Raw genomic sequence first — 24,882 nt, 5'->3', positions numbered from 1 at the left:
CGTAATGTACAAACGATTTCCTTCGGAAAACACCCCTAATTTGGTTTTATTGATCAATTTTTAATTTGTTGTCGGCTAAGATCATGCCGAAATTTAATTAATTTTTTTTAATTAATCCGTTGATGTACAAACAAAAATTTTATAGGTACAATCATATACTAACGATGTACAATCGAGTACATAATTGCGTTTTTCGAATTACTGACTTTTGTCGGGTAAGTACCCGGGGGTCATAAAACGCGCAGAATTCCTCCCCTGGAGGTATTTCCAAGCTTTGATGTCACGGACACCTCCATGCACTTAACCTGAAAAGGTCAGTGATAGGGATAAACATCATTGCATTCGATTGTATTGGGTTAGTACTTGATTGTAATCGATGTATAATTGTTTGTAACATTTCCCAATTGTTTTAATTAATTAATTAAGTTTGGGCGTGTAGTTAGCCTGAAATTATTTAAAAATTGAATATTTTCTAATGACGACCTGTCAAATCGATTGTATTCAATTGTAGTAGCGATATCAATCGGTTTCATCGTTTGTACGGATGTCATTAGTTAATTATTAATTAAAAACCGAAGCGGCGAGCGGTAGCAATGGCGGGGTGGCGCTAAAACCAAAGTAGATTGCCGAAGTAAGGGTGGGGAAGAATGTTTTCACTGATTTCATTGCATTATAAATTTATCGAATGAGATTTTTCAGAAGTGTTATTCAATCAATAATTAATTAAGCTTTTTTTTCAAGAGAAAGCAGAATTTGAACACCAAAGATAGTACTCACGCAATCTAAATGAAATAGGTGGAGCTATCGTGTCCAGATCACACGCGGGAGACCTCGTTCAAGTCTCCCTGCCCCCTTTTTTTTTTCTTTCTGATGTACCTAATTACGTATCTAATAATCTATCTCCTCTTATGCATGATGTAAAATTTTATAAAATTTTACAGTTCGCTTTTGAATAACTTACCGACGGTTGATGATCGAGTTACCGACTGCTATTCTGTTGGTGTACCGATTTTGAAAGAAATTAAAATTCTACTACTTGCTTAATTATTGTGGAATAGCCATTAGCAAGATTATTTATGTTAAAAGGATGCATAAGAGGAGATCGATTATTAGATATGTGATTAGGTACATCAGAAAGAAAAAAAAAAGGCGGCAAGGAGACTTGAACCGAAGTCTCCCGCGTGTGATCTTTTTTTTTTTATTTTTTCATTAACAGTTTTAGATTTTTCATACATATGTCCTGACGTCTATACATATAAAAACATTCATAATAAAATATTTTTCAGAGTAGTTCCTACTTGTTTACGAACAAATTTAACCTACTGTTTAGTTCTTAAAGTACTTTCATAGATATAACTGTGTTTACATTTTTCGGTAGATGAGTGAGCACAGATGCGATTTAGTGGTTACAGATATGTTATATGCTGGATAATCCTAGGGCAAAAACCAACTACGTGTGATCTGAACACGATAGCTCTGACCTATATCATTTAGATTGCGTGAGTACTATTTTTGGTGTTCAAATTCTGCTTTCTTTTCAATAAAAAAAAAGCTTAATTAATTATTGATTGATTAACACTTCTGAAAAATCTAATTCGATAAATTTATAATGCAATGAAATCAGTCAAATCATTCGTCCCCACCCTTAGTTCGGCAATATAACGTCTTCTCCCCATGCCGCTGACCTCTATATAGAGTTATATAGAGATGAGTGATCATACCTTACCTATTATCTCTGATCGAGTTAAGGAAATATGCAGTACCAATTCTCAGACGAGAAATCGTGAGAAGCAGTACGGAAAAATATATATATGTATTTATCTTTATTTTTTTTTAATTGTCCTTCTCATTTTTAAGGGTTAAAAATTTCCATTCTAACGTCAAGGACATTGTCTTTTGTGCGCCAGAAAAAAAATTACCTTGACCGAATGTAAGTAAAGAGTTGCCCTGAGAGGTGGTAGAAACTAGTGAAATAAATACCTAAGTTTCAAATGGTTCAGAAAATGCGTTCACCTTTTATTTGACCTTAATTTACAGGAAAGTAATTATCCGCAGACCTTTATACATACACGCATACAGAAGAGTCCAAAGTTCTGGCTTTTTTTAAATAAAAATCATTGTACAGTATTACTAAGCGCTAATAAAAATAGTTATTGATAATGAGCAGTCCTTCGAAATTGATATCCACATCCGGTTTTTCCCGCCAGAGCGAACGCCTCGACGTCTGCTGGATGGTATTAGCACTGCGTGACAATGGAGGAGGAGGTACCAAGTCAGCCACGATAACTGTTAAAATATTTGATAGAATATACTTAATAACAAGGATGAATAATCAAACAAATGGCCAAAATTACGATCTGCTCATCCAAGAAATTGAGGGAATTGACGATTACCTGGGCCCGACATTCAGGTAAATTTGCTTTAATATTTTATAATCAACGAAAAAGGCACAAATGAGGGGTGGTTTTGGGGCCGTTAAAAACCGCGGTTTGGATGTCACCCCTATACGCAGATGCTTGCAAATGTCTGCAGATGCGCAAAGAAGGGGTTCATAATGAGGGTTGGTATAACGTGGAGGAGTTTCTCTCCAGAAGGGGGGAAAAAGTTGGTCATTTTTTTTGTTAAACCTCATTTTGACATTGGAGATGTCGAGAAAGATCCAGAATGCTCTGTCGGCGGGTCCAAAGCATGAGCATCTGCTTCTGGAAATCGAGACCAGTGATACTAGCAGCGTGAGCATAGTGATTAGGTATAAATCAAGGTCTCGAATATTCGGAGAGACAAGGGTTAAATGATGTTTTGATGCTTTTTTTCCGTGTTTGTGGTTTTGAGAGACTTTGTCATAAGTCCTGCAATATTCCAGAGCTATATATGATGGCCACGAGCACCAAAAGTTCATGGAAAAGCTGGATGAGAGGGTCAGGAGCCATGACAAAGACATTGAACGTATGTGCAATCATCATTATCAGGGATTCATCGATTCTATCAGGGAACTACTACAAGTTCGATCGCAAGCACAACAGCTCAATGTTAGTGAAAATTTTTTTTAATCCCCACAATCCTATAAAAACTGGCCGTCAATATTATAACAACTCGAGGTTTGAACCTGGTTCACTTAGTATGGAATACCTCATATCAATTTTCGACATTTAGGTCTGATATGATACAATATAGGAATTTGTAATATCTTAAGTTAGTACAGGAAAAACAGAAGAATGGCATTAGCGTAGAAAAAATGATCGATTCTATTTTGATTATTTCACATTTGATGCTCAATAACTTTTATTCACCATCTAGACTGAAATACTCGACTTGGACAATAGAATAAGTGCCTCGGCATCAAAAGTAATTGAAAAGGGTGAGGAGCTGGTAAAAGCAAGAAAAGTCGAGAGCAACATAGCAGCAGCCATCGACAGTCTAAACATGTGTTTGCCAGTACTAGCAGCGTATGCCAAGCTCCAAAGGCAATTGAAAGATAAGCGTTACTACCCAGCTTTAAAGACCCTGGAACAGTTGGAGCATTATGATCTGCCTAAAGTTACGAACTACAGATTCTCTTCTCAAATAACCGAACAAATACCATTACTGAGGAAGAACATTAAGGATGCCTCAATGTCAGACCTCAGAGACTTCTTGGAAAATATCAGAAAATATTCCCCAAAAATTGGCGAAGTGGCAATGCGTCACAGTGCGGAGCAGCTCGTTACTGAAGCAGAGATCATTGGCAGGAAAAAGAAGTTGCAAATCAGAGCTTCCACAATTAATGAAGGAGAAGAGGAACTCAGTGCTCAAGATCTGATGGATTTCAGTCCTGTTTACCGTTGTATGCATATTTACACAGTTTTGAGGGAGGGTGATGAGTTCAAGGCATATTATCAACAGCAAAGGAAGCAACAGGCTAGATTGGTACTTCAGCCTCCTGTTAATATGGTAAAATATTCATTGTTTTCCTTCTGGGAGCTTTAATCAGTCGATTTTATATGAAAATTACTTTCCGGAAACTTCGAAATATAACGTATTTAGAAAATTTCTGTATATACAAAATTCTGGTAAATTTCTCACAAAAAATCTTTACAATATTTGGAAAACTATTGAAAACGGATCAGCATCGTTTTTCACTATGATTTTTGAATAAAATATGTTTAAAACTTCAATTGATGTTTATCCTCACATAGAGGTTATAGAGGTTATAGATTAAATAAGTATTCAGTAACATCTATTTACGGATTAATAACCAATTATTGGAATAACTGAATTTTAATTGTCTCTACTCGTGAAACAAATCAGTTGTTTTGATTTCAAACATTCTCGTAATAATATCTTTCAAGTAGATATTCATGATAAATTCAATTATCGAGGACGAGTCGTCTAATAATTGACATTGATCATTTTTATTATAATAAAACGAGACCGAACGCGCAACCCATTAATTCCGTTTTTTTTTTATTATGATATAGCCAATTGACCAATGAGAAATGAGTGAAAAGTCTTACGCATGAAATTAGCCGAAATCTTACTCTCCCCAACTTCATTTTGTAGTATCACCTTTTTATAGATAAAAACAGAGAGATAGGATCGATGTTTATATGACAACACTTGAAAGAACAACCATAGAGAGTAAAAATTTGATATGAAATGAATCAAAACACCACTTTCAGAGATATTCAACTCTTTCCATTGAACCATATTGCTTAATATTGAAAAAAGTATTATTCGAATTTCATTTGTTTATACTTGTTTAAACATATAAATTTTTCCTATCGTATACGCTTGCGGGTCTGTACGATTTATTACCACCCCCCAACCTCCTGTACCGCATTTGTCGAATGAAGGGAAAAACCTCATTTAACAGAAACTGTAAGATTAGAGCGCTATACATTTCGATCGCCGGTGCTCGGGATGGAACTCGGCTCATTGGCCAGCTTGTCTATCACTCCAACCGCACGGCCACTAACGTCAGTTGTTTAAATATATATTATTTAATTATTTCAAAATAGTATTGTGATTAAAAAAATCTATTTCATTTGAAATTAAGTCAGATTGATTCAATAGTTTTTAGACCAGAGCAATTGATGTAAACAAAATATTTTTATCGCAAAATGGTATATCGTTGCACCAACATCATTAATTCTTATGAGAAGATTACCGAAACGAGATCATAACAATATTCCATCAATTATTAAAAACGCGGTCACATAGATATTCCTGTCATAGCGGATAAGCCATTTGTCATTTTTTCTATTTTTGTATCCACGATAATTCAAAAGAAAAGAAGAAGAGAGAATTAACGTTTACCGAAATGATTGATCCCATTAGAATTGAAATGGTATTTTGGACGGGCGGAAAAATTAATTGTCAATTACTATTACTATATAGGCCCCATTTTTTGCACAATTTTTAAATGGAAAGCGTCTCATTTTGGAAAATAAATTCGAAATAAATAACTCGATGTTTCATTTTATTTTCAGCATGAAAGCATCGTCGGGTATCAATCATACCTTCACGGAATTGTTGGTTTCTTCGTTGTTGAAGATCATATATTGAACACTGGAAATGGTCTGGCGAGTCGGACCTATCTCGAAGAATTATGGGCGATGGCGCTATCAAAAATCGTGAATGCCCTTAGAACCCATTCAGCCTATTGTACAGACGCCACACTAATCCTAAAGATAAAGAACCTGATTATGTTGTTCAACACGACCTTAAGAAACTACGGATACCCAGTCGGACAGTTGTGGGACCTTCTTCAGGAGATCAGAGTGCATTACAATGAAGTCTTAATGCAACATTGGGTTCAGCTTTTTAGAGACATCCTCGATGAAGACAATTTCCTGCCAGTCCAAGTATCAACTCAAGAAGAATACGACGTAATAGTACAATCCTTTCCTTATCACGATACAGAGCTGGAGAAAGCTGAGTTCCCCAAGAAATTTCCATTCTCGCAGATGGTCCCTCAAGTCTATCATCAAGTTAAGGAGTTTATTTATGCCTGCTTGAAGTTCTCAGAGGATTTGAACCTAACACAGACTGAAATCGATGAGATGATAACGAAATCCACGAATTTGTTGCTCACGAGGACTTTCAGTGGTTGTTTGTCTTCATTGTTCCGAAAGCCATCTCTTGCTCTTCTTCAGGTAGTCCAGATTATCATAAATACTGGGTACTTGGAAGACTCAACGAAGTATCTAGAGGAATTCGTGTCAAACATCACAGCGTGAGTCAAACAAATAAATTAAAGCTCCCTCGTAATACATTTGAAAATTAGTCTACATTTTTATTTCCAATGAAGCATTTTCAATGAAGTTTTTATCTCTCAAATATTAATGTTGCTATAAGTAAATAAAAACAATTCTTTACTTGTTTTTGCTTCAGATTGAAAGTCATGAGAAAAAGTAAAATAAAATAAAAGAACGTCGAATCCCAATTGTGGTGAAAAAGCCTCTAAGTTCAGTAGGACTTCATCTTAATAGATTTCTTTTTCATTCGTCTGTTATTCTTTTATAAACTCTAATGAAGTTTCAACGCTTCACAAAGATTCGAAAAAATTTATATTTTTTCGACAATCAATTTTTGAACGATTGCTAATTTCCAATGAATTGCTATGATAACGGAATTAATAGTGTTTAAAGAAATAACAATTAATACGCTTTTGATTTTATAGCAGTAGAATGGAAATTAAAATGTACGATGTACGATATTTGATTGAGGAAATTAGTTTTTTATGATTTTTATTTTTAAAAGAATTGCCACTAATGTCGATTAAATTATTGCGAGGCAATTTAATTTCAATACCTTCCTAATAAAATCCTTATAGACTTGGCAAAAAAATCGTACATTATCAAATAAAAATTTCCAGGATATCTTCGTGCAATAATATTAGAAAACAATGAAGATCAATTTAATATAATTTATTCTCGTTATAGAACACCTCATGACGTACAATTGAGCTGCGGGGGTGTAAAATCAGCGATGTTTAGGGTAGCTCGAGACGACGCAGAAAAACAAATATGCGATAAGTTGGAACGCAAGCTTGATGAATTTTTAGAACTCGAGAATTATGATTGGAATCTGACAGAGCCTCAGGGGCACGCCTCAGGTTTCATCACTGACCTCATTGCCTTTCTCCATAGTACCTTCACGTGCTTCACAAATCTGCCAGCTGAAGTGGCCCAGGTCGCCTGCAAATCCGCATGCTCTCACATTGCTCAGGCAATTCTGGGAATTCTAATCAGTGAGGACTTGAGGCAAATTTCCATGGGAGCTCTCCAGCAAGTAAATCTGGATACGATTCAGTGCGAACAGTTTGCAGCTTCTGAGCCTGTTGCTGGATTACCAGAGGGAACTCTCCTCCAATATTTTTCTCAATTGAGACAACTGTTAGATCTCTTTATGAGCTGGGATTGGCCCACGTACTTCCATGATTATGGACATGATTCCAGTAAATATAACGTAGTAACACCGAATATGGCGGTGATACTTCTCGAGAAGTTGAAGGAGTCAGATAAAAAAACTAATGTATTCTCGGTGCTCAAGAAAAGTGAGAGAGATAAGAAGAAATTACTGGAGACTGTGCTTAAACAGCTCCGCCAATTAGTTATCACAACCGGCAATAATTAGTGCCATGGTTTATTATAATGTTCTTGAAACAACGTGTGTGACGGCATAGTAAAGCGTAATCATGCATTAGTACCAAAAGTAAATGATTTTCCAATTGACGAAACTAAATGAATAATTTACCTGTTACCATTTTAGAACAGAAATCAAATGGAAATATTTGTATATACAATGAAACTGTAAATATTTCGATATTTTATCTTATATAAAGCCTGTAGAAATTGTAACAAACCGTTGAATTTAATAAAATTCAATTTAATTTATTCTTCGAAAAGCCGAGACTAGAGGATGCACAGACGTCATTTTTAATATCGCGTCATAGTAATAAATTTTCTAAAAACAGATGATGATCACAAATAAGTTTATAAACAAATTGTTGCCAAACCATTTATATAGATGCGTAATGACGGTCATGAATTTCCCAAAATAGTTCCATTCAAATCGATGAAAAAAAGCTGTGGTATTTTCATTTCAAAATATCTAATATGAAATGAATTCCAATAAAAATGGAACAAAATCAAGTTTCAACTCGACAGTTAGAAAATGACCGTCATTCGTATTTTTGATAAACTGCGACGACCATGGAAAGGAATGGAGAAATTGTGACAGCCGCCACCCATGGCTCATCGTGTGGCCGTCATATGACGCATTTGAATCTTAACTCTCAACAAATAACGAAACGTAAAAAATTTTGGTAAGAATCAAGGATGAATCTTCTTTTCTTGGCGCTCAATACTTGCACAGTTGCACGGAGGTTCGATGGATCGTAACCTAAAATAAACAGCTGATATCTCGTGTTTACAATGATAGTGATATGATAGATATAACTATTTTAAACCTAAATAACATTGACTAAAGGAAATTTAAAGGAAAAAGAAATTATCAGTAAAAATGTGGAAAATTATGAGAACTAAAGGAGAATTGGGCCATCACATGCAATTTGTATTAAACAGTGTCGAAATGAGGCAGAAGACGCTCCAGTGCTTCAATTCGAATTTCCATTCACAGATTCACAGAGAAAATTTAAGTTTATTTTCTCTTCAATGTTTGCAATGCGATAAATCATTTAACCTGGATAGATTCTCTGGGGGGATTGGTTCTAGTGGGTTATTCCGGAGAAATAGGATCCGTCTTTTGTGTCAATCTGTTAGACATTTGTCAGATCTACCTACAGATCTGGAACCTTTGCTTCATCGATACGAAGGAATCCCAAAAATATTGGTGGATAGTCCTCCGATAGAATTTATGCAAAATCATCTCATCACGTTACACTCGACCCTAGGGCTGCCTTGGTGGGCAACCATTGTCCTTGTAACGTGTACAGCGAAAACTTTACTCACCCTCCCCAGTGCTTTGTATCAGGTAAATGCTTCCATATTAATATTTGTCATTTTTATACATCAAAACTTGAAACAAATGTACCCCTGCTACAACCACAAATTTCGTTGAAGTTTAAAAAAATAACTGAAGAATCAATACAACGAGTGCAACGAAACTGGAAATTAAAGTTTCACTTCAAAAATACAAATAATGCGGATAATTTTTAGCTGGAAAAATTGGTATTTGTTTGATAATTAATTCACTTAAGGCCCGGATGGACTGTCTGGAAAAGATAATTTACTCCAAAATTGGGACTTCTAATTACTCAGTCAATCAATCGTTTTTTTCGATAATTGTTAGCTAACGGCCCCCTAACAACCGCTAGAACGCTAGCTAACAATTATTGAAAAAAACTATTAATTGCCAAAGTAATTAGGAATCTGAATTTCGGAGTAAGTTATCTTTTCTAGATAATCCACCCGAGCCTTTACTTAATTTCAACCTCATTCTACTTCAGTTTGCCCTTATAACTACTGAATTTTTCAAGTTTGCAACTAAAATAGATTAAGAGTTGAAAACTACATTGTGAATACGAGAATAACTTCCACCTTTCATTTTCCAGCACTACATCCTAGCAAAATTGGCGAATTTAAAGTGGGAGATGGATGAGATTGTTCACGACCTTAAGAGAGAGGCTAGTTATAGAGTCCAAGAATTGGGATACACAGAGAACGAGTCTAGAGTTCTATACAATAAAGCAGTGGGTAATGTTTTATATTCGAAATATTTTCATTATAATTAATTGTCTTGTCCTCATATCTACTTTTATTTCCCTCAGTTCAGAGATAAATGGAATGAATTGATTGTCAAGGAGAATTGTCATCCGATGAAGGGGTTCGTATTAATCATGACCCAGTTGCCACTGTGGATATGCCTGTCTGCCGCTATCAGAAATTTGTGTTACATGCTGCCATATCCAACTCCGTGTAACTATTTCTTCCTTTTTTTCTCTTTTCATATTATCTATCTTTTTTTTCTGTACTCATGTGATATTCATTCCAGTGGCTCAGAGAACACTTACAGAATTATCCCACGAGGGAATCGTCTGGTTTTCTAATTTGGCTGTAGCAGATCCATATTTTATCCTCCCAATAACTATGGGCGTCTGTAATTTAATCAATATTGAGGTGAACATTTATAGGATTCTTTAGTCAATATACATGAGATAAAAATCGGCGTCATATCGGCGGCAAAAATCGATCTTCTATCAATTTAAGGATTAAAGGTTTCCGACAAGGATTCGATGCTGTATTAGCTCAGAGGGTAGTTACTAAAAGAAGATGAGATCATTTTTATTGAAAGATGAAAAGTTTCACAGAAGGAATACCCTTACATTTCGCTTCAAGGGGTGTAGTTTCACTTATCACATGTGTGAAAAGTGTGCAGTAACCGGCTGATTGCACCCAAAAAGATTTCCGCATAGTCGGTCAGTTGCTGCACGCCGAAGTATAAAAGAAGATATCCCTTTCGCAACCAAAACAATGATTATGTTTCCTTAATATCTGGAGGTTTTCTTCTGCGTAAACTATCATGTCAGTCCATTCATGATCAAAATCGCTGATTCGTTGGTTACCCAATGAAAAATTTGAGCGAAAACCGATTCCTTGTGGGAAAAAATTATCAATTTCTGATGTTCATGTTCCAGTCATGAATACTTGGTACATTATCAAAAATTCTCATTCCAAGGAATTTGCTCATAACAGAGGAGTTATTTGGTTTGAAGAATTAGTTTTGTGACAATATGAAGATACTTCTTTCAGTGTAGTTAAATAAAATGCAAGGTAGCTTCAGCATTTGCTTGATAAGCTTTCTGATCACGAAAAGTCAAAAGTATTCATTTTACCGTTTCAAAAATTGATAAAATTCGAGAGAAACTTATTAAAATATCAGTGAGAAAATTAATTACAGACTCAGATATTGCGTTTGATGTCTGAACAATTCCTATAATTTATATGATTATCATTGAACATCATGATTTTCTATATATTATACCTATAAAGTTTTGCGAATGCTGATGTCACTTTGTGTATCTTCAGTAAGATCATCAATAAATTTAATTAATGGTGAAATTGCAGTTTAATTATATGATGAGAGTGCAAAAACCTACAAGAATTCAGAGAATCACATTAAACGTGTTTCGAGGAATTTCAGTGATACTCGTCCCTATCGCTTCAATCGTTCCCTCGGTAAAGATTCGTCAATCATTAGAAATTGATAAGAAAACCGTGGTAAGTTAGAAAGAATAATCGAGATTTTTCGACGCATTCTTTCAGGGAATGAGTCTCTATTGGGCGATCAGCAGTGTTTTCGGACTTCTCCAGAATATATTTATCGTGTCCCCAAGGGTACGAAGGTTTTTCAGAATTGAAGAAACGGAACATGAATTGCAACGCCCATACAAACATGTATTAAACAGAGTCCGAGCACAAGTCCCACTAAAAACAATTCAATGGGCAAAAAGCTCAGGCGAAATGTCGAAGAAGTCATCTCCGAAGTGACAAGAGGAGGTAAGAATACCCAACCATTTCTAGGTATAAAATACCGGAGTAATTGATGATTTATAATTAATGATTATAATTTGTAAGTATTGATCTATTCAAGAATTTAAGCAACGAAAACGTAGAATAAACTCTAGAAGAAAGTAAAAATCTATGAGTTTTCACTTCTGTTGAATATTGTAAACTAAAATGAACTTATATTTTCAGCCCGAATTCTTCTACAGAAGATTTAGAATCAGATTTTTAATCTTTGAAAACTTTGCTTATTTCAAAAATTAATTCTAAACTGAATGGGGTATCCCTCATATTCAATCACTAATACCGCTCACGGACATAAATTACTTTGAAATAAATGAAACATAAATTGGGTTTATCATATGTCAATGTAAAAAATGTATACTCATAATGAAAGGAGCTTTTAACGGATAAAAACAGCTATGTTGTCATTGGTCTATTTAATACGTTCTTTTGGCCCGTAATCATCATCATCGATATCAAAACCAATGGAACGATGGGTTCCTTCATTATGTGAGGAGCCAATATCAATAATAACGTTTTCTTTTTTTCTTTCTTTTCAAATTTTAAAAAGTTGAGCAACAACGAAAAAAAGAACAACATAAGATGAAAATTTTGAAAATACTAACAAATCGCTGTTGTTCTTATTACTCCATGCAATTTATCGAATGAATTGTGATTTATGGAAGAAAATGAATGAAAAAAATCGTAAACGCCTTATAAAAACTCCTGAATGTGTTTCGAATTTATAAATGAAATTGAATGACATCAACGGGCAGTTCTTTTTAAGAAAACGAATTGAAGTGTAATGGAAAACTTGATTCTTTCTTTTATGATTGAATGAATAGAATAAGAATAGTTTTCAACACACGATCGATCATCTCGCAAATTGGCTGAATTGCTTTTCCTGAAATCGCTGAAATTCACAACCGCGTCATCGCTGCCTATAAATTGATTGACCACAGAAAACTAGAACAACAAATATTTTAAAAAAATATTAACGTGATGCTCAGCATTGAACTGAGACCTCTCGGACCTCCGCAGATAACCCTTCTTCCTCTTCTAAGAAGTAAATTCTCACATTCGTTATGAGTTCTGTGTATTCCCCAAGAAGATAGTTGTTGACTCTAGAACATTGCAGTCAGCTATTTGGTCGAGCAAGACCAAACAGTCAAGTAACAGCTTTTCTTGAATTATTGCGCCTCGATAAAATGGTGAAGTAATTGGGTTAAATATTTTTTTATTGTTCGCGTGGACAACACAATTGGGATGAGGGGCAAATTGCAAGATTGCGTCATTCAGTGGATTGTTGTGGCAGTTTTTGCTGGGGTCGCATATGCGGTAAGAATATTTTTATTATCTTTATTGAATTTTATTATCTTTATTGATTTCTTTTTCCTTCTACATCAAAGGAGGAAACAAGCAATAAATTATTGCGAGTTATGTTTCAGAATAGAAAATGAAAAAAATGTGGTTTTAATTATTTTAAATGGCAATAATTTAAATGGTCTTTATAATTGTTGGGAACTTTGATTTCTCCTAGCAATCACTGTCGCAAGAAGAACATGTTTAATATTACATATATTTGTATTGGAAGAGAACACGAAAGAATCGTGGAATTTTCCTATGACACTTTATAGAACTTTTACTCGATTTCCGGTAGAATATTACTTGAAATATTTCATCCACGAATAAGTAGGATATTAATTTTTATTATTGATTAGTACGATTAAAAAAAATTCTATCAAATATAAAGGACGGAAAAATTTTTCGAAATTTTAAAATTGGGAAAAAACGAATTCAATAGCATTTTCAATGGAGTCTGTCCCGAAATATAATGACTATCTACGAAGTCAAAGCAATAGATTACTATTAAACTCGAGCATACACTCGATTTCAAGGGTAAAGCCCAAGGATAAATTGATAAGAGATACAAGGAAAATAATGAGTAACACTGAAACAGATTTACGATCCCCGAGAAACTACTGTAAAGCCACCGCAGAGGAGAGAACCGATTCCTTGGTACTCGGATTCTCCGAAATCGCGGCCGCCTGCACCTTTTCCAGGGGTGAAAACCAAAGTTCCAGGGAGTTGGGCAAAAACTCGAGGCACTGTTTTGGAATTGACTCCAGAGATTTCTGACAGAAGTGAAACTGTGGGAGTTCAAGATGTCCCATTTGAGAAATTTCTGGAAGACAAGGTGGAGCAGATAGGAGCAGATGATAACGGCTGGAATGGAATTCTGAAGGAGCAAAATGTTTACGAAGGAATCACTGATGATGGAAATGTAAGTGGCAGTTTTCCATTTGAGTATGTGATGGCAATTTTCATTTCTTCGAGAAAAAAATTCCAAACTCTTTCGAATTTCTTTAAAAAATTAAATTCAATTTCTATTAGGTTTTGGGAGAGTTCACTAGAAATTCAATGGAAAGTTAATATTTATATATATTACAGAATTTGATTTTCTCACGGAAGTTATCCTTTTCAGACATTTTCACATGTAATACCCAAAAAGCTCCAAATTTATCGAGTCTTTTTACCATAGCTTCTCTGTAAACGAATGGAGGAGTCAAGTTTTTCAGGTGAAAAAATCACGAGCGAGTTATTTTTCTGAGAAACTTTACGACTGCGTTTGTTTGTAGCGAACCTTGAGGGAAATACCCGATTAAATTCTAAGCTTGCGTTGCATGGGAAAAATAATTGCTTATAATACCACGAGAGGTTTGAAATTATCGGAATATTTACCAATGGGTGAACGAATGAGTGCGTTAAGTTTTTCAGGTTTTTCTGGAAAAGTTAACAAACTCATTTGTCTGCAGGGAACCTTGAGGTAAATATTTCAATAAATTTCAAAGCTCGAGTGGTATTCGGGGGATTATTTTTCCCACCAAATTTCAGTCAGTAGAATTGCACTATGAGACAATGGTCAAGAAATACTCGATAAATAACACAATTAAATTCAATCTGTCGATTCCAATCAGTGGTTAACCCAATCTAATAGTTTTTTGTTTTATAAATATAGGTAAGCGACAAAATTATCGAAAAATTATCAGTTGTAATACCACGAGAGCTTCAAAAATGTCGAGTATTTCCCGATAGGTTCGTTGCAAACAAATGAAGGAGTCAAAGTTTTCAGGTATAAAAATCACGAGCGCGAAGCTCGTCCGTTGCTATTTTCTTCTCAGAATTCTTATTCTTATATTTCAGATCTTATTCTTATATTTCAGAATTCTTAACTCTTATTAATTTCCTCAGCAAGGACTATTGCAACCATTGCTCATAATATAATAATTAAATCGTAAAATAATTCGTGGACAAATAGTATAATTATTGGAATATGGGTGTAAGCGAACAAATAAAACCGAAGACACAGTGAAATACTTTATAAAATATTCTTTATTAGCACGAGGAAGACACGTCTTAACTTGAGGACCGTTGTCCAGAGACTAAAAACTATTTAAAAGGGAAAAACTCTCTCAGGGAAAATAATAAACTGAAAAACAATTTTATGACTCAAAGGGACACAGTCCTTTGTTGAGATTTCAGCATATGTTTAGGATTAAATCAGTGTCGGGTTCGGAGTACAACCGATCATAAATTAGTCCCTTAGTAGAGCTGTTTTTCCAGAATGTTTAGGAGGGTGTCAAGCGAATTTTGTAGGACAATGAAAGAACTGTACTCAAATATTCCAACACGCCCCCTCAAAAATTACTTGACTCAATAAGTTCAAATTTTTAAATCTAAATAATCAGTCTATTTTCCTTCCTCGTGGGACCTGGGGTCTACATATGGCCCAACATTTGTTGCGTGGAGATAGGGAAACCCAGTAAAACCTACTCAGGCCATTTCCTTAATTAATTAATACACTATAATACAGTATATACAGAACACTTGTTTTTTTATTCAAGGCCCATTTTTGTCCTTAACTCCAGAAGTTTAATGGTTGGCAATGGTTTCGTTAGCGCATCTGCAATCTGATTGCCTGTTGAAATGTGTTCAAGTATTATTATCTTTTTCTCCACCTGTTCTCTAGAGAAATGATATTTAATATCAATATGTTTAGATCTCTTATGGCTAGTTGGATTATTTGCTATACAAATACACCCGTTATTATCCTCGTAAATAATTATTGGTGTTGAGATTTTCATATTTATACTATTTGCTAGCGATCTAAGCCACAATGTTTCTTTTACTGCTTCAAAAAGAGCCATGTACTCTGCTTCTGTCGAAGAAGTAGCTACCGATGCTTGCCTTTTTGTATTCCAACAAAATGTGCATCGTTCAAATAACTTAAATAAGAAACCGGTGGTGCTTTTTCTGTCTGTTCCTATGTCACCACCCCAATCTGAATCAACATATCCACTTAGAGTTTGCTCATAATTGCCTTTTCTGTAGGTCAATTTAACATTTATTGAGCCTTTCAAATATCTTAAGACTCTTTTTAAACACTGCCATAGTTCCTTATTACTGTTGTTAGAATATCTACTCAGAATATTAACTGCTACGCTTAAATCAGGCCTCGTACACACCATTATATACATGAGACATCCAATTAAGTTTCTACATGGAGCATTATAATCTTCTTCTGACTACATTACAATCAGTCATGTTAAACTTATTTAGAACTGTTTTAATGTATGCACTTTGATCAGGAGTAATCATGTCATTCTTTCTTTCAATTCTAATTCCAAGAAACAATTTAATTTCATTTAAATCTGTCATACGAAATTTCTTCATGAGATAAGCCTTGAAGTTATTCATTGTCAGAATATTAGCTGTTGCAATTACTAAATCATCGACATAGAGTACTACATATATATTCTTTTTAATGTCTTCCTTGTTCAGAAAATAGATACAACGATCTACTGATGAATTTTGGAAACCCTTTTCAAGCAATGCTTTTTCAAAGGTTTCAAACCAGCATCTGGCTGCCTCTTTTAATCCATAGAGGGCTTTATTTAATTTACAAAGTTGATTTGATTTGCAGTTCACACCTTCTGGAACTCTCATGAAAATTTCTTCTTTTAATTCTCCATTTTAACATCCATATGGTGAGTCAATAAATTATGTTGGTTTGCAAAAGCTAAAATGAAGCGAAAACTTGAGATTCTGGCTACAGGAGCAAAAGTTTCATCATAGTCAACTAAATATTCTTGACTAAAGCCACGAGGTACCAGACGAGCTTTATACCTTATGGGATTTCCACATTCATCATTCTTTATAGTAAAGATCCATTTGCAATCTACGATATTTCTATTTTGTGGTTTTGTCACTAAGATCCATGTTTTATTTACTGCCAGTGAATCCAATTCATCTTTTATGGCTTGTTCCCATTTATTCCTATCATCTCTGTATTTTATTTCATTAAAAGAGGTTGGAATTTTGCAAACTATAGATTCCGCAGACAAAACATAATTTACTTCTTCATATGAAATTCGAGGTTTATTTTTATTCCTCTCACTCCTTCTCAAATTTGGCTCTTGTTTTTCATTATCGTGACTATCATGAGACTCAGACTGATTGTGTTTATCTGTTTCAATTACAAATTTATCAGATTTGTCAAATTTTCTATTTTGACTTATGTCACTTTCTAACTCAGTTATATCTGAATTATGTTCTTGAGATTTTTCAGTATGATGAAATTCATTTAGCGTACGACCTTTTTCAGTAATGGTTCTTACCATTCTTTCTGCAACACCATTTAATGATGGAGTATGTGGAACTGTTAAGTGGTAACTAATACCTCTTTCTACACAATAGTCTTTCATCTCATTTGACAGATATTCCCTACCATTATCACAATATAAATTGACAACTTTCAAATTAAAATGTGCTTCACTTTTTGTAATGAAGTCTCGAAACATAGAAAATACCTCGGATTTATAAGTAATGAGATAAGTAACACAATAATGTGTATACTCATCAATGAACATTACAAAATAATTTTTGCCATTTATTGTTGAAGGAGAGATTGGTCCACACACATCGGAATGAACAATAAACAGTGGTCTTTTGACATAATCCTTATCTTTACTCTTTTGAAAGGGTAACTTTGCTTGTTTACCGAAAACGCAAGCTTCACATATTTTATCATTTGGTACGATATTATTAATCAATTTAATCTCGTCAACCATCTGTTTATTTTTCAATTCGTCGAATTTCAATTTGCCCAAGTGACCCAATTGTGCATGCCATAAATCGTAACTCATGTTTACGGCACTATAAATTCTCTTATTGTTAATTTTAATTGTATTAACTTTCATTTCAATCGAGAAAAGATTGGGTTCAATCATGGGCTTACCGATAATAGGGATTTTATCATTTTTAATTATTTCAACCCCTTTTGGATTGAAATTTATACTCATCTGAGCTTTCTGCATTTTTGTAACGGACAGCAAGTGCCACACTTCCTCGCAATAAAGCACATCCTCCAGAGTTGCCTGAACTCCCATATTTGTTGTGACATTTATGACACCTCTCTTTGTCGCCAGGATAAATGTGCCATTTTTCGCCACAGAAATTCTTATTGGAGGATTCAGCACTTGGAAGCTTGTGAATAATCCGTCGTTGTTGATCAGATGATCTGAAACTCCCGAATCCAGCAGAAAACTAATTTTATTATTGTCGGGATCACTTCGCGGATCACCAGCCATAAAGGCAAAACCTGATGTATTTGAATATGCAGTAGAATTTTCCGAACATTCTCTCATATTCACTGCCTGCACAGATCTTTTGTCACTAGAATGTTGCTGGCTTTTCTTATAGAAAATGCAATCTTTAATGAAACGATTGTTTCTTCCACAATGGTAGCACTTTCGTAAATTTTTCTTATTTTGTTTGAATTCGCGTTATTCTGCTTTGAATTCGTTGCACTATTGTCTTGAAAATTCTGGTTTTTACGAACGCCAGAGTTAAGTTATCCTCTGATAATGTCTCTATCACAGTAATGACACCATCGTATGCCACTGGAAGAGTCAATAATAAGTGCGACACTTTGTCAGTTTCTTCTAAGCGTGCCCCTGCGGCTGACAGTTCCGTTATTAAATCATCAAATATTGTGAAATGCTTGATGAGTGGAATATCTATATATATCTATATGAGTGAAAAACTCTCTCAGGGAAAAGAATAAACTGAAAAACAATTTTATGACTCAAAGCGACACAATCCTTTGTTGAGATTTCAGCATATGTTTAGAATTAAATCAGTATCAGGTTCGGAGTACAACCAATCATAAATTAGTCCCTTAGTAGAGCTGTTTTTCCAGAATGTTTAGGATGGTGTCAAGCAAATTTTGTAGGACAATGAAAGAACTGTACTCAAATATTCTAACAATAATAGTAAGAAATAGTATAAGTATAAGGTATAAGACTTACACCACTATTCATCCACGAATTGTTTGCTTCATTTTATTGAGTACAGTTATCGCACCACCTCAGGAATGGACAAGTATTTCATTTTATTTATTGTATTGCTGTAAATATCGGTTGGAGACAAAGTAATTGTCAGGGGTGATTTGTCATCATGAAAGCATCGAAAAAATAATTTTTCCTCATATTGCTACCAATTTCGAATTAAAAAAATTATATTTATATTTCAAATTGATGGAAAATCAAAATTCCCGCCCTCTGCCAGTATCGATCGACCTAGGGGAGAGAGAAAAATCGACTTAGGACAGGTAGTTTCGTTAAGTGGATGATGCCCCTTTCCCAGCTTTCATTAACGAACCTCGGGAGCCACGCGAGCCAAATGGCCCAGGTTGCCGAGCCATAATTTAGAGCAGGCCTGGGCGAAGTCAGACCTTCGCTAGCCGGGGCAATGAAACCATATTAGAACCATTATTAGAAAGTCTTTTTAATAAGTTTCGCCCACTCTTGACGAGCATTTTTCATAGCTGCTCAACGGAGACCACAGGAAGGTGGTAGGCGTATTCCGTGAGGAAAACACTTAGAGAAAAAAATATTTTTATAATTTGAAAGAAAATCCTCATGAAAATCCTTTGAAAGACATCCTCAAGAAAAATCCCTGGAACACGAGTCAAGATAGAATGACCAGGAAGTACCAAATCAGGAAGGCCTTTAAAACCTATATCCCTGAGAGGGAGAACTGCGAAACTGTAAAAAAACAGGCACCAATGTCATGCACTGGTATACAGATGGCTCAGGACACAGAGGCTGTTTTGGAGCAGGACTGTACGGGCCAGAGGAAAACTACAAGTGAAACTGGTCGTTAGGGACTATGGCCACCGTATTCCAAGCGGAAGTTCTGGCAATCAAAGAGTGCTCAGAGCTTCTGGTGTTCCGGATGACAATCAACAAACCCATTTTTGTGTGGACAGATAGACAAACCGCTATAAAAGCTCTCCTCAAATCCAGTGCTGACTCTAAGTTGGTCTGGGAAACCATGGAGAACCTGGAAAAACTGGGGACCAGCAACCCTTGTCTGGGTCCCAGATCACGAGGACATCCACGGCCACGAAATGGCAGACGGGCTGGCGAAGTAGGGGACAATAAATGCGGACGAGTGTTCGCCAGTGGGAGTCCCCCATGCCGTGGGTGTTAGCCACATAAAGAAAAAGCTCGAACGTGGACAATCGGAGCGGTGGAAAGACACAAAGACCTGCAGGAAGCCCAGGGCAATCATGCCTGGCCCCAGCAAGAAAAGGTCGAAACACCTACTAGCCATGGACAGAAAAAGTCTGGCCACTACGATCAAGCTGCTCACAAGACATGGCAGATTTAAAGAACCTTGCTGAGTCGTCGGCATGGACTCGGATGGGTGGTGCAGATTCTATAATGAAGCAAAAGAGGACAGTCTACACATCCTATGTGACTGTCCGGCTCTAGCAGCGACGAGACTGCGCTGGTGGAGAACTGCCTTCCCCATGGCAAATCAAGTCGCGAACAAGGATGCAACGGATCTATTAAGACTGGCAAGAAAGGCCGGGCTGGGCATATAATCTGTGCATAAAACAAGCGGAGCTACAATGACTCTAATCTGAGTTTGGTGGCATTGGGAAGGCTAGTCCGACCATCCGCGTACTTAAATCTAATCTAATCTAATCTAACTTCCAGGGGAACATCCTGCCCGAAATAATACCTATCGACTTCTACCAAATTAGATTAGATGCGTCCTTTTTATGCGTCGAAATTCCGACAGGGGTAATAATCTATGAAATTTCACTGGCCCAAATTTTCCAAGTTGTTTAGCCTATGCTTGTTTCCTTCTTTCAAAGTGTTTATGAAATTGTCTGATAAATATTTCTATAAAATAGATTTTCCGTTGGAAATTTTAATAGAATCAGTCAAAAACTAGGAGAAAGTTAAAAATAAATCCAATATAATTTTCAGACAAATTCTCAAAATTTCTACTTCAAGCCTTGAAATTTGCCACCACAGACGATTATTTTGCTTTTCACCAGTCTCTTCCACTCAATTAAAAGAAATAATTAAAATTAAAATTATTTTAGGAAATAGAATAACTCAACTCAATTTACATCATATTCTTTTTTAAAATCCATGTTATTCAATGTTCTTCCCCTTCATTCAATCATAGAAGGATCTGATAATTTTCCTTTAATTTGCAGAAACCAAGAAAAGAATCACTTGAAAATTCCCGAAGAACTCGTTCTTCAGTAGTGGCTAAGTACGATCGCAAGACCGGATTCGAGTGTCCACATCCCGGCGCAAGTGGCCAGTTTATTTACCCCCCAGATTGTAAATTTTTTGTAAACTGTTGGAAAGGGAGGGCATTCATCCAGCCCTGTGCTCCAGGTACTCATTTCAATCCAGAGACCTTGGAATGTGATTTTCCACACAAGGTGAAGTGTTATGGAGGAGAACTGGCGGATTTTTCTCCAGCGAATTCCGCCGATCATAAAGTGCGAGAGGCAGCCACAACAGATTTTCACAGCGCACAGCTCAATGTGATTATTTTGGTCGATTATCCCCCATCCAGACAGAGAGTAATATTCTGCAAAAATTACCTATCCATTTGGTAACCATTGTTACAGTGTTTTAACCATTCGGGGAAAATTATCCTATCGCTTAGTAAAATTTGTCGATTGTTTAGTAAAAATTATTTAACCGGTTGAGAAAATCTACTTAAATTCGAGCTAAGTTGTCCCAAACGTCTAAATAATTGTTACTTATGTATCAATAAAAAGTTGTCAACTCCTCGGTACAAGTTATTTAGCCGTTTGAGAAAAAATATTTACAAGTTGGTACTAAAAACTGACAAATTTTACTCGGCGGTAAGATAATATTATTCGAACGGCTAAAAAACAACACGATTACTAATTAATCAGATAATTTTTGCTGGATTTTTCTCTCCGTATAATTGCCATTTTCCTTGGGCCGAAATTTATTCTAAATTTATTAAATTTGTTCATGAATTTAATTTCTCTGTGCACATGTGAATTAGGTGCAACCAAAATGTCCGGAACAACTGAGTGGACTCCTAGTACATCCCAATGACTGCAGGAAGTTTCTACTCTGTTCAAATGGAATGACACATATCATGATTTGCGCACCGGGAACTGTTTTTAACCCTACGATGAGTACCTGTGATATTCCTGCTAATGTCCTTGGTTGTGAGGGTGAGACAACTTGGAATTTTTTTTATCACGTTAGTGTAAATGAAAGATCAATGGTAGACTCAGTTTTATAAATTACCATTTATTGGACCAAACATCTGCATAGATTTCTGAGATCTATAACAAATTTGAAGTGCAAAACTAATGTTTGAAATAAAAAAATGTCCTCTATTTTAAATATCCCCAAATAAATACGGAAGAACGATTACGGAAAAAATTGCATTTATATGCTCTATTGAAATTTACTTTGGAGAAACCACCTTGTAATTGCTTTTATTTCTTTATTTTTTGGCCACTTGGAACAGAAAACAAGTTGGATATTTAGAAATAGTTTAATAGGCTTGTAACGTTTGTGATTCTCTTTTCAAAATTGTGTACTGGAGGTCGCTCTCCGTCGGGATAATTCCAAATATATAGGGGTGCATTCTCCGAAAAAACCAACACGGATGAAATTTCGAAATTTGGATTTTGCTATTTTGAGGGAGGGGGACTCTAATAGTAAATAATGAGAGAATCATTCATGATTTTTTTGCAATTTCTTACTCTAACCGTTTCGAAATACGAATTAATTTTTTTTTTAATTCATAATCCCCCTTAAAATGGATCAAACGAACTTTTTTTTCTTTTAAAATTTCAATTTTTTACTATATTTTCATTAAGTAGAAAAAAATCCTCAAAAAAAATCGATTTTTTCCATGAATTTACACACTTTTTGCTTCCGAACGGGAGCTTTGTAATCGTCAGATTTTCGAATTTGCTGATTTTCAGTCATTCGACTTCCAAGCAAAATTAGCAAATTCGCTCTGAAAAGTAAAAATACAAAATTTGAGCACCATGTGTATATGTACATGGACCCTTTTGGAAAATTAAAGGGATAAACGGCTAAAGTTATTCCAAGAACGGTCATATTCCATCAAAGTATAGGTAATTACTAAGGACTAAGTCCGTGTCAGCTCGGTTGGTCCAGTCGTTTTTCATAATTGCCATTTGTTTCTTAATCGTTTGTCGCAAATATCTGGAAAATTATCTAATCGATCTCAATATTTGTCAAAAACATTTCAATGTTTGTCAAAAACCTGTCAAAATATTCGTCTCGATGTATCCTCCCTCAATCAATCAAAATATGTATATTTATTCCCACTAAGTTTTCGAAACATTTCAATTTTTCTGTTTTGTCCAAAAAAAAGTTCGTTAGTACGGTAACGTTGCGAAAAATTCATTCATCAATGTGAAATTGGGCATCAAATTTTCTTTTCGCAATTAGATGTCTGATATTGAAGAACGGCTGGATCGGATCATTAGTTCATGAAAAATTCCACTTCATATCAAAATCGATTTCCGTGGATATCTTGAAAACTATGCAACCTTTTCCAATGTTTCACCTCTTAAAATGTTCTCGATGTACTAGATCTCAGTTGATTAAAATATGCATATCCATTTATATTAAGTTTTCGAGATATTCGAATTTTTCTTTTTTTGCCAAAAAAATTCTCGTAGCATGGTAACGTTGCGAAAAATCGACTCATCAACTTGTAATTTGGCATAAAGACTCGGCTTGGCAATTAAATGTTTAGTATTGAAGAAAGGCTGAATCTGATCATTAGTTCATGAGACATTGCAATTGGTCTGTTTTTTTTTTTAATTTATTAGCAGGCTAGAGCTTTTACGAATTGTCGCATCAACGTGAAATTCGGGATGAAGTTTCCTATTGGCAATTAAATTTTTGGGATTGAAGAACGGTTAAATCCGATGATTAATTCATGAAAAATTCAGCTTTGCTTAAAATGGATTTTCTTAAATATCTTGAAAGCTATCATAATATTTGTCTTCAAGTACTTTATCTCAATCAATTAAAATATGTACATCAATTCTCACTAAGTTTTCGAAATATTCCAACTTTCCTATTTTTTCAAAACGTTAGCACGGTAACATTGCAAAATAACGTGGGGAGGACTTGTCTACTTTTCCTCTCTAGGGGAGAAATATCTTATTATTAACTTGAAATTTGGCATCAAATGTTCTCTTGGCAAGTAAATGTTGGGAATTGAAGAACGCTGAGGCTTTCTTTTTTCAAAATTTTGTGCCCAATCTCTATTCTTTTTGCGCTTTCCCAACATTATTTTGGGTTCCAATATTGATTAATTTTGGAATTAAATTTGATGTGTTTTCTAAAATCATTCATTTTATAAATGATCTTTCATGGAACACTTATTCCATGATCTTTTAACTCGCAAGAAAAAATTTTATAAAAAAACCTAACTAATGGAAAATTCTAGATATTTTCTTAATAAAATTTCTACTAAAGCTTTTTTCTTTACTATTATATTAATTAAAAATTTTGCTTCTCTCAAAAACAATTTCGTTTCGGTGCCCTCTATCTCAATTAATTCCAAGTCGCATACCTCATCATAGGAAATTTTTTGAGAATCATCAAAAAAATAAGAGAAATCATACAAAGGTATAAGCAATTTCTCTAGCCGTTCGGAAGCATACCATCAATTCATTGATAGCGATGAAAGATTGGAAAAAATTACTCAAGGACTTGCTCACTATCACATCATTGCTGTCATAGACTCCCGGCCCTCTGCTTATCTCAGCATGGGAACCAATCCCTTCTATAGTTGATTCCGATTTTACTATTTTAATTGTATTTTCTTCTGTTCTGGAACATCAATACTTGATTTTTGTATGAAAATATGTCCTTAATGGTTCCGCTGAATTCCCTCATTCTCATATTTCAAATTTCGCGCTAGAAAGAGCGAAATATAGTGTGGTTTTTTTTGC

The 24,882-nt window shown here is 35.0% G+C and overlaps 4 protein-coding genes across 8 annotated transcripts in view; 3 read left to right on the top strand and 1 right to left on the bottom strand.

Annotated features, from left to right (window-relative positions):
- Positions 1–1,093, bottom strand: part of LOC105270493 (GDNF-inducible zinc finger protein 1) — a 20,956-nt gene extending 19,863 nt beyond the window's left edge. Inside the window, exon 1 of the mRNA XM_011311471.1 lies at positions 778–1,093. The gene's annotated coding sequence lies outside the window, so the exon portion shown is untranslated. The remainder of the gene's footprint in view (positions 1–777) is intronic.
- Sec15 (exocyst complex component Sec15) lies at positions 312–7,893 on the top strand. Of its 2 annotated transcripts, XM_011311472.1 has the most exons (7): positions 312–355; positions 1,858–1,930; positions 2,038–2,410; positions 2,864–3,029; positions 3,298–3,930; positions 5,469–6,214; positions 6,924–7,893. In XM_011311472.1, exons 3-7 carry the CDS (start codon positions 2,160–2,162, stop codon positions 7,615–7,617), a joined length of 2,490 nt encoding a protein of 829 aa, XP_011309774.1. In that variant the 5' UTR covers positions 312–355; positions 1,858–1,930; positions 2,038–2,159; the 3' UTR covers positions 7,618–7,893. The 2 variants fall into 2 exon arrangements, with proteins under 2 accessions (XP_011309774.1, XP_011309775.1); XM_011311473.1 differs by lacking the exons at positions 312–355; positions 1,858–1,930; positions 2,038–2,410 and adding an exon at positions 2,529–2,749.
- Positions 7,894–8,314: 421 nt separating this feature from the next.
- On the top strand, positions 8,315–12,086 carry LOC105270492 (mitochondrial inner membrane protein COX18). Of its 2 annotated transcripts, XM_011311465.1 has the most exons (7): positions 8,315–8,976; positions 9,557–9,694; positions 9,773–9,920; positions 9,997–10,121; positions 11,070–11,180; positions 11,268–11,501; positions 11,700–12,086. In XM_011311465.1, exons 1-6 carry the CDS (start codon positions 8,506–8,508, stop codon positions 11,490–11,492), a joined length of 1,218 nt encoding a protein of 405 aa, XP_011309767.1. In that variant the 5' UTR covers positions 8,315–8,505; the 3' UTR covers positions 11,493–11,501; positions 11,700–12,086. The 2 variants fall into 2 exon arrangements, with proteins under 2 accessions (XP_011309767.1, XP_011309765.1); XM_011311463.1 differs by lacking the exon at positions 11,700–12,086 and having other exon boundaries at positions 11,268–11,693.
- Positions 12,087–12,592: 506 nt separating this feature from the next.
- The window catches only part of teq (Tequila), a 41,509-nt gene continuing 29,219 nt past the window's right edge, over positions 12,593–24,882 (top strand). Inside the window, exons 1-4 of one of the 3 annotated variants that reach the window (XM_011311460.1) lie at positions 12,593–12,848; positions 13,471–13,794; positions 21,091–21,429; positions 21,927–22,101. In XM_011311460.1, the coding sequence (XP_011309762.1) occupies positions 12,777–12,848; positions 13,471–13,794; positions 21,091–21,429; positions 21,927–22,101 (910 nt within the window). In that variant the 5' untranslated portion in view covers positions 12,593–12,776. The remainder of the gene's footprint in view (positions 12,849–13,470; positions 13,795–21,090; positions 21,430–21,926; positions 22,102–24,882) is intronic. The other 2 variants (XM_011311461.1, XM_011311462.1) reach the window with 2 other exon arrangements.

Source organism: Fopius arisanus, unplaced genomic scaffold, assembly GCF_000806365.1.
Source record: "Fopius arisanus strain USDA-PBARC FA_bdor unplaced genomic scaffold, ASM80636v1 scaffold00089, whole genome shotgun sequence".
Taxonomy (NCBI): Eukaryota; Metazoa; Arthropoda; class Insecta; order Hymenoptera; family Braconidae; genus Fopius; species Fopius arisanus.
This window is presented reverse-complemented; position numbering and strand designations above follow the sequence as displayed.

Coding starts and splice junctions, on each gene's coding strand:
- Sec15 (XM_011311472.1), top strand. CDS start 2,160: ATGAGCAGTCCTTCGAAATTGATATCCACATCCGGTTTTTCCCGCCAG. Junction 2,411..2,863: donor TACCTGGGCCCGACATTCAG/GTAAATTTGCTT, acceptor GCAATATTCCAG/AGCTATATATGATGGCCACG. Junction 3,030..3,297: donor CGCAAGCACAACAGCTCAAT/GTTAGTGAAAAT, acceptor TTCACCATCTAG/ACTGAAATACTCGACTTGGA.
- LOC105270492 (XM_011311465.1), top strand. CDS start 8,506: ATGTGGAAAATTATGAGAACTAAAGGAGAATTGGGCCATCACATGCAA. Junction 8,977..9,556: donor TCCCCAGTGCTTTGTATCAG/GTAAATGCTTCC, acceptor TTCATTTTCCAG/CACTACATCCTAGCAAAATT. Junction 9,695..9,772: donor GAGTTCTATACAATAAAGCA/GTGGGTAATGTT, acceptor TATTTCCCTCAG/TTCAGAGATAAATGGAATGA.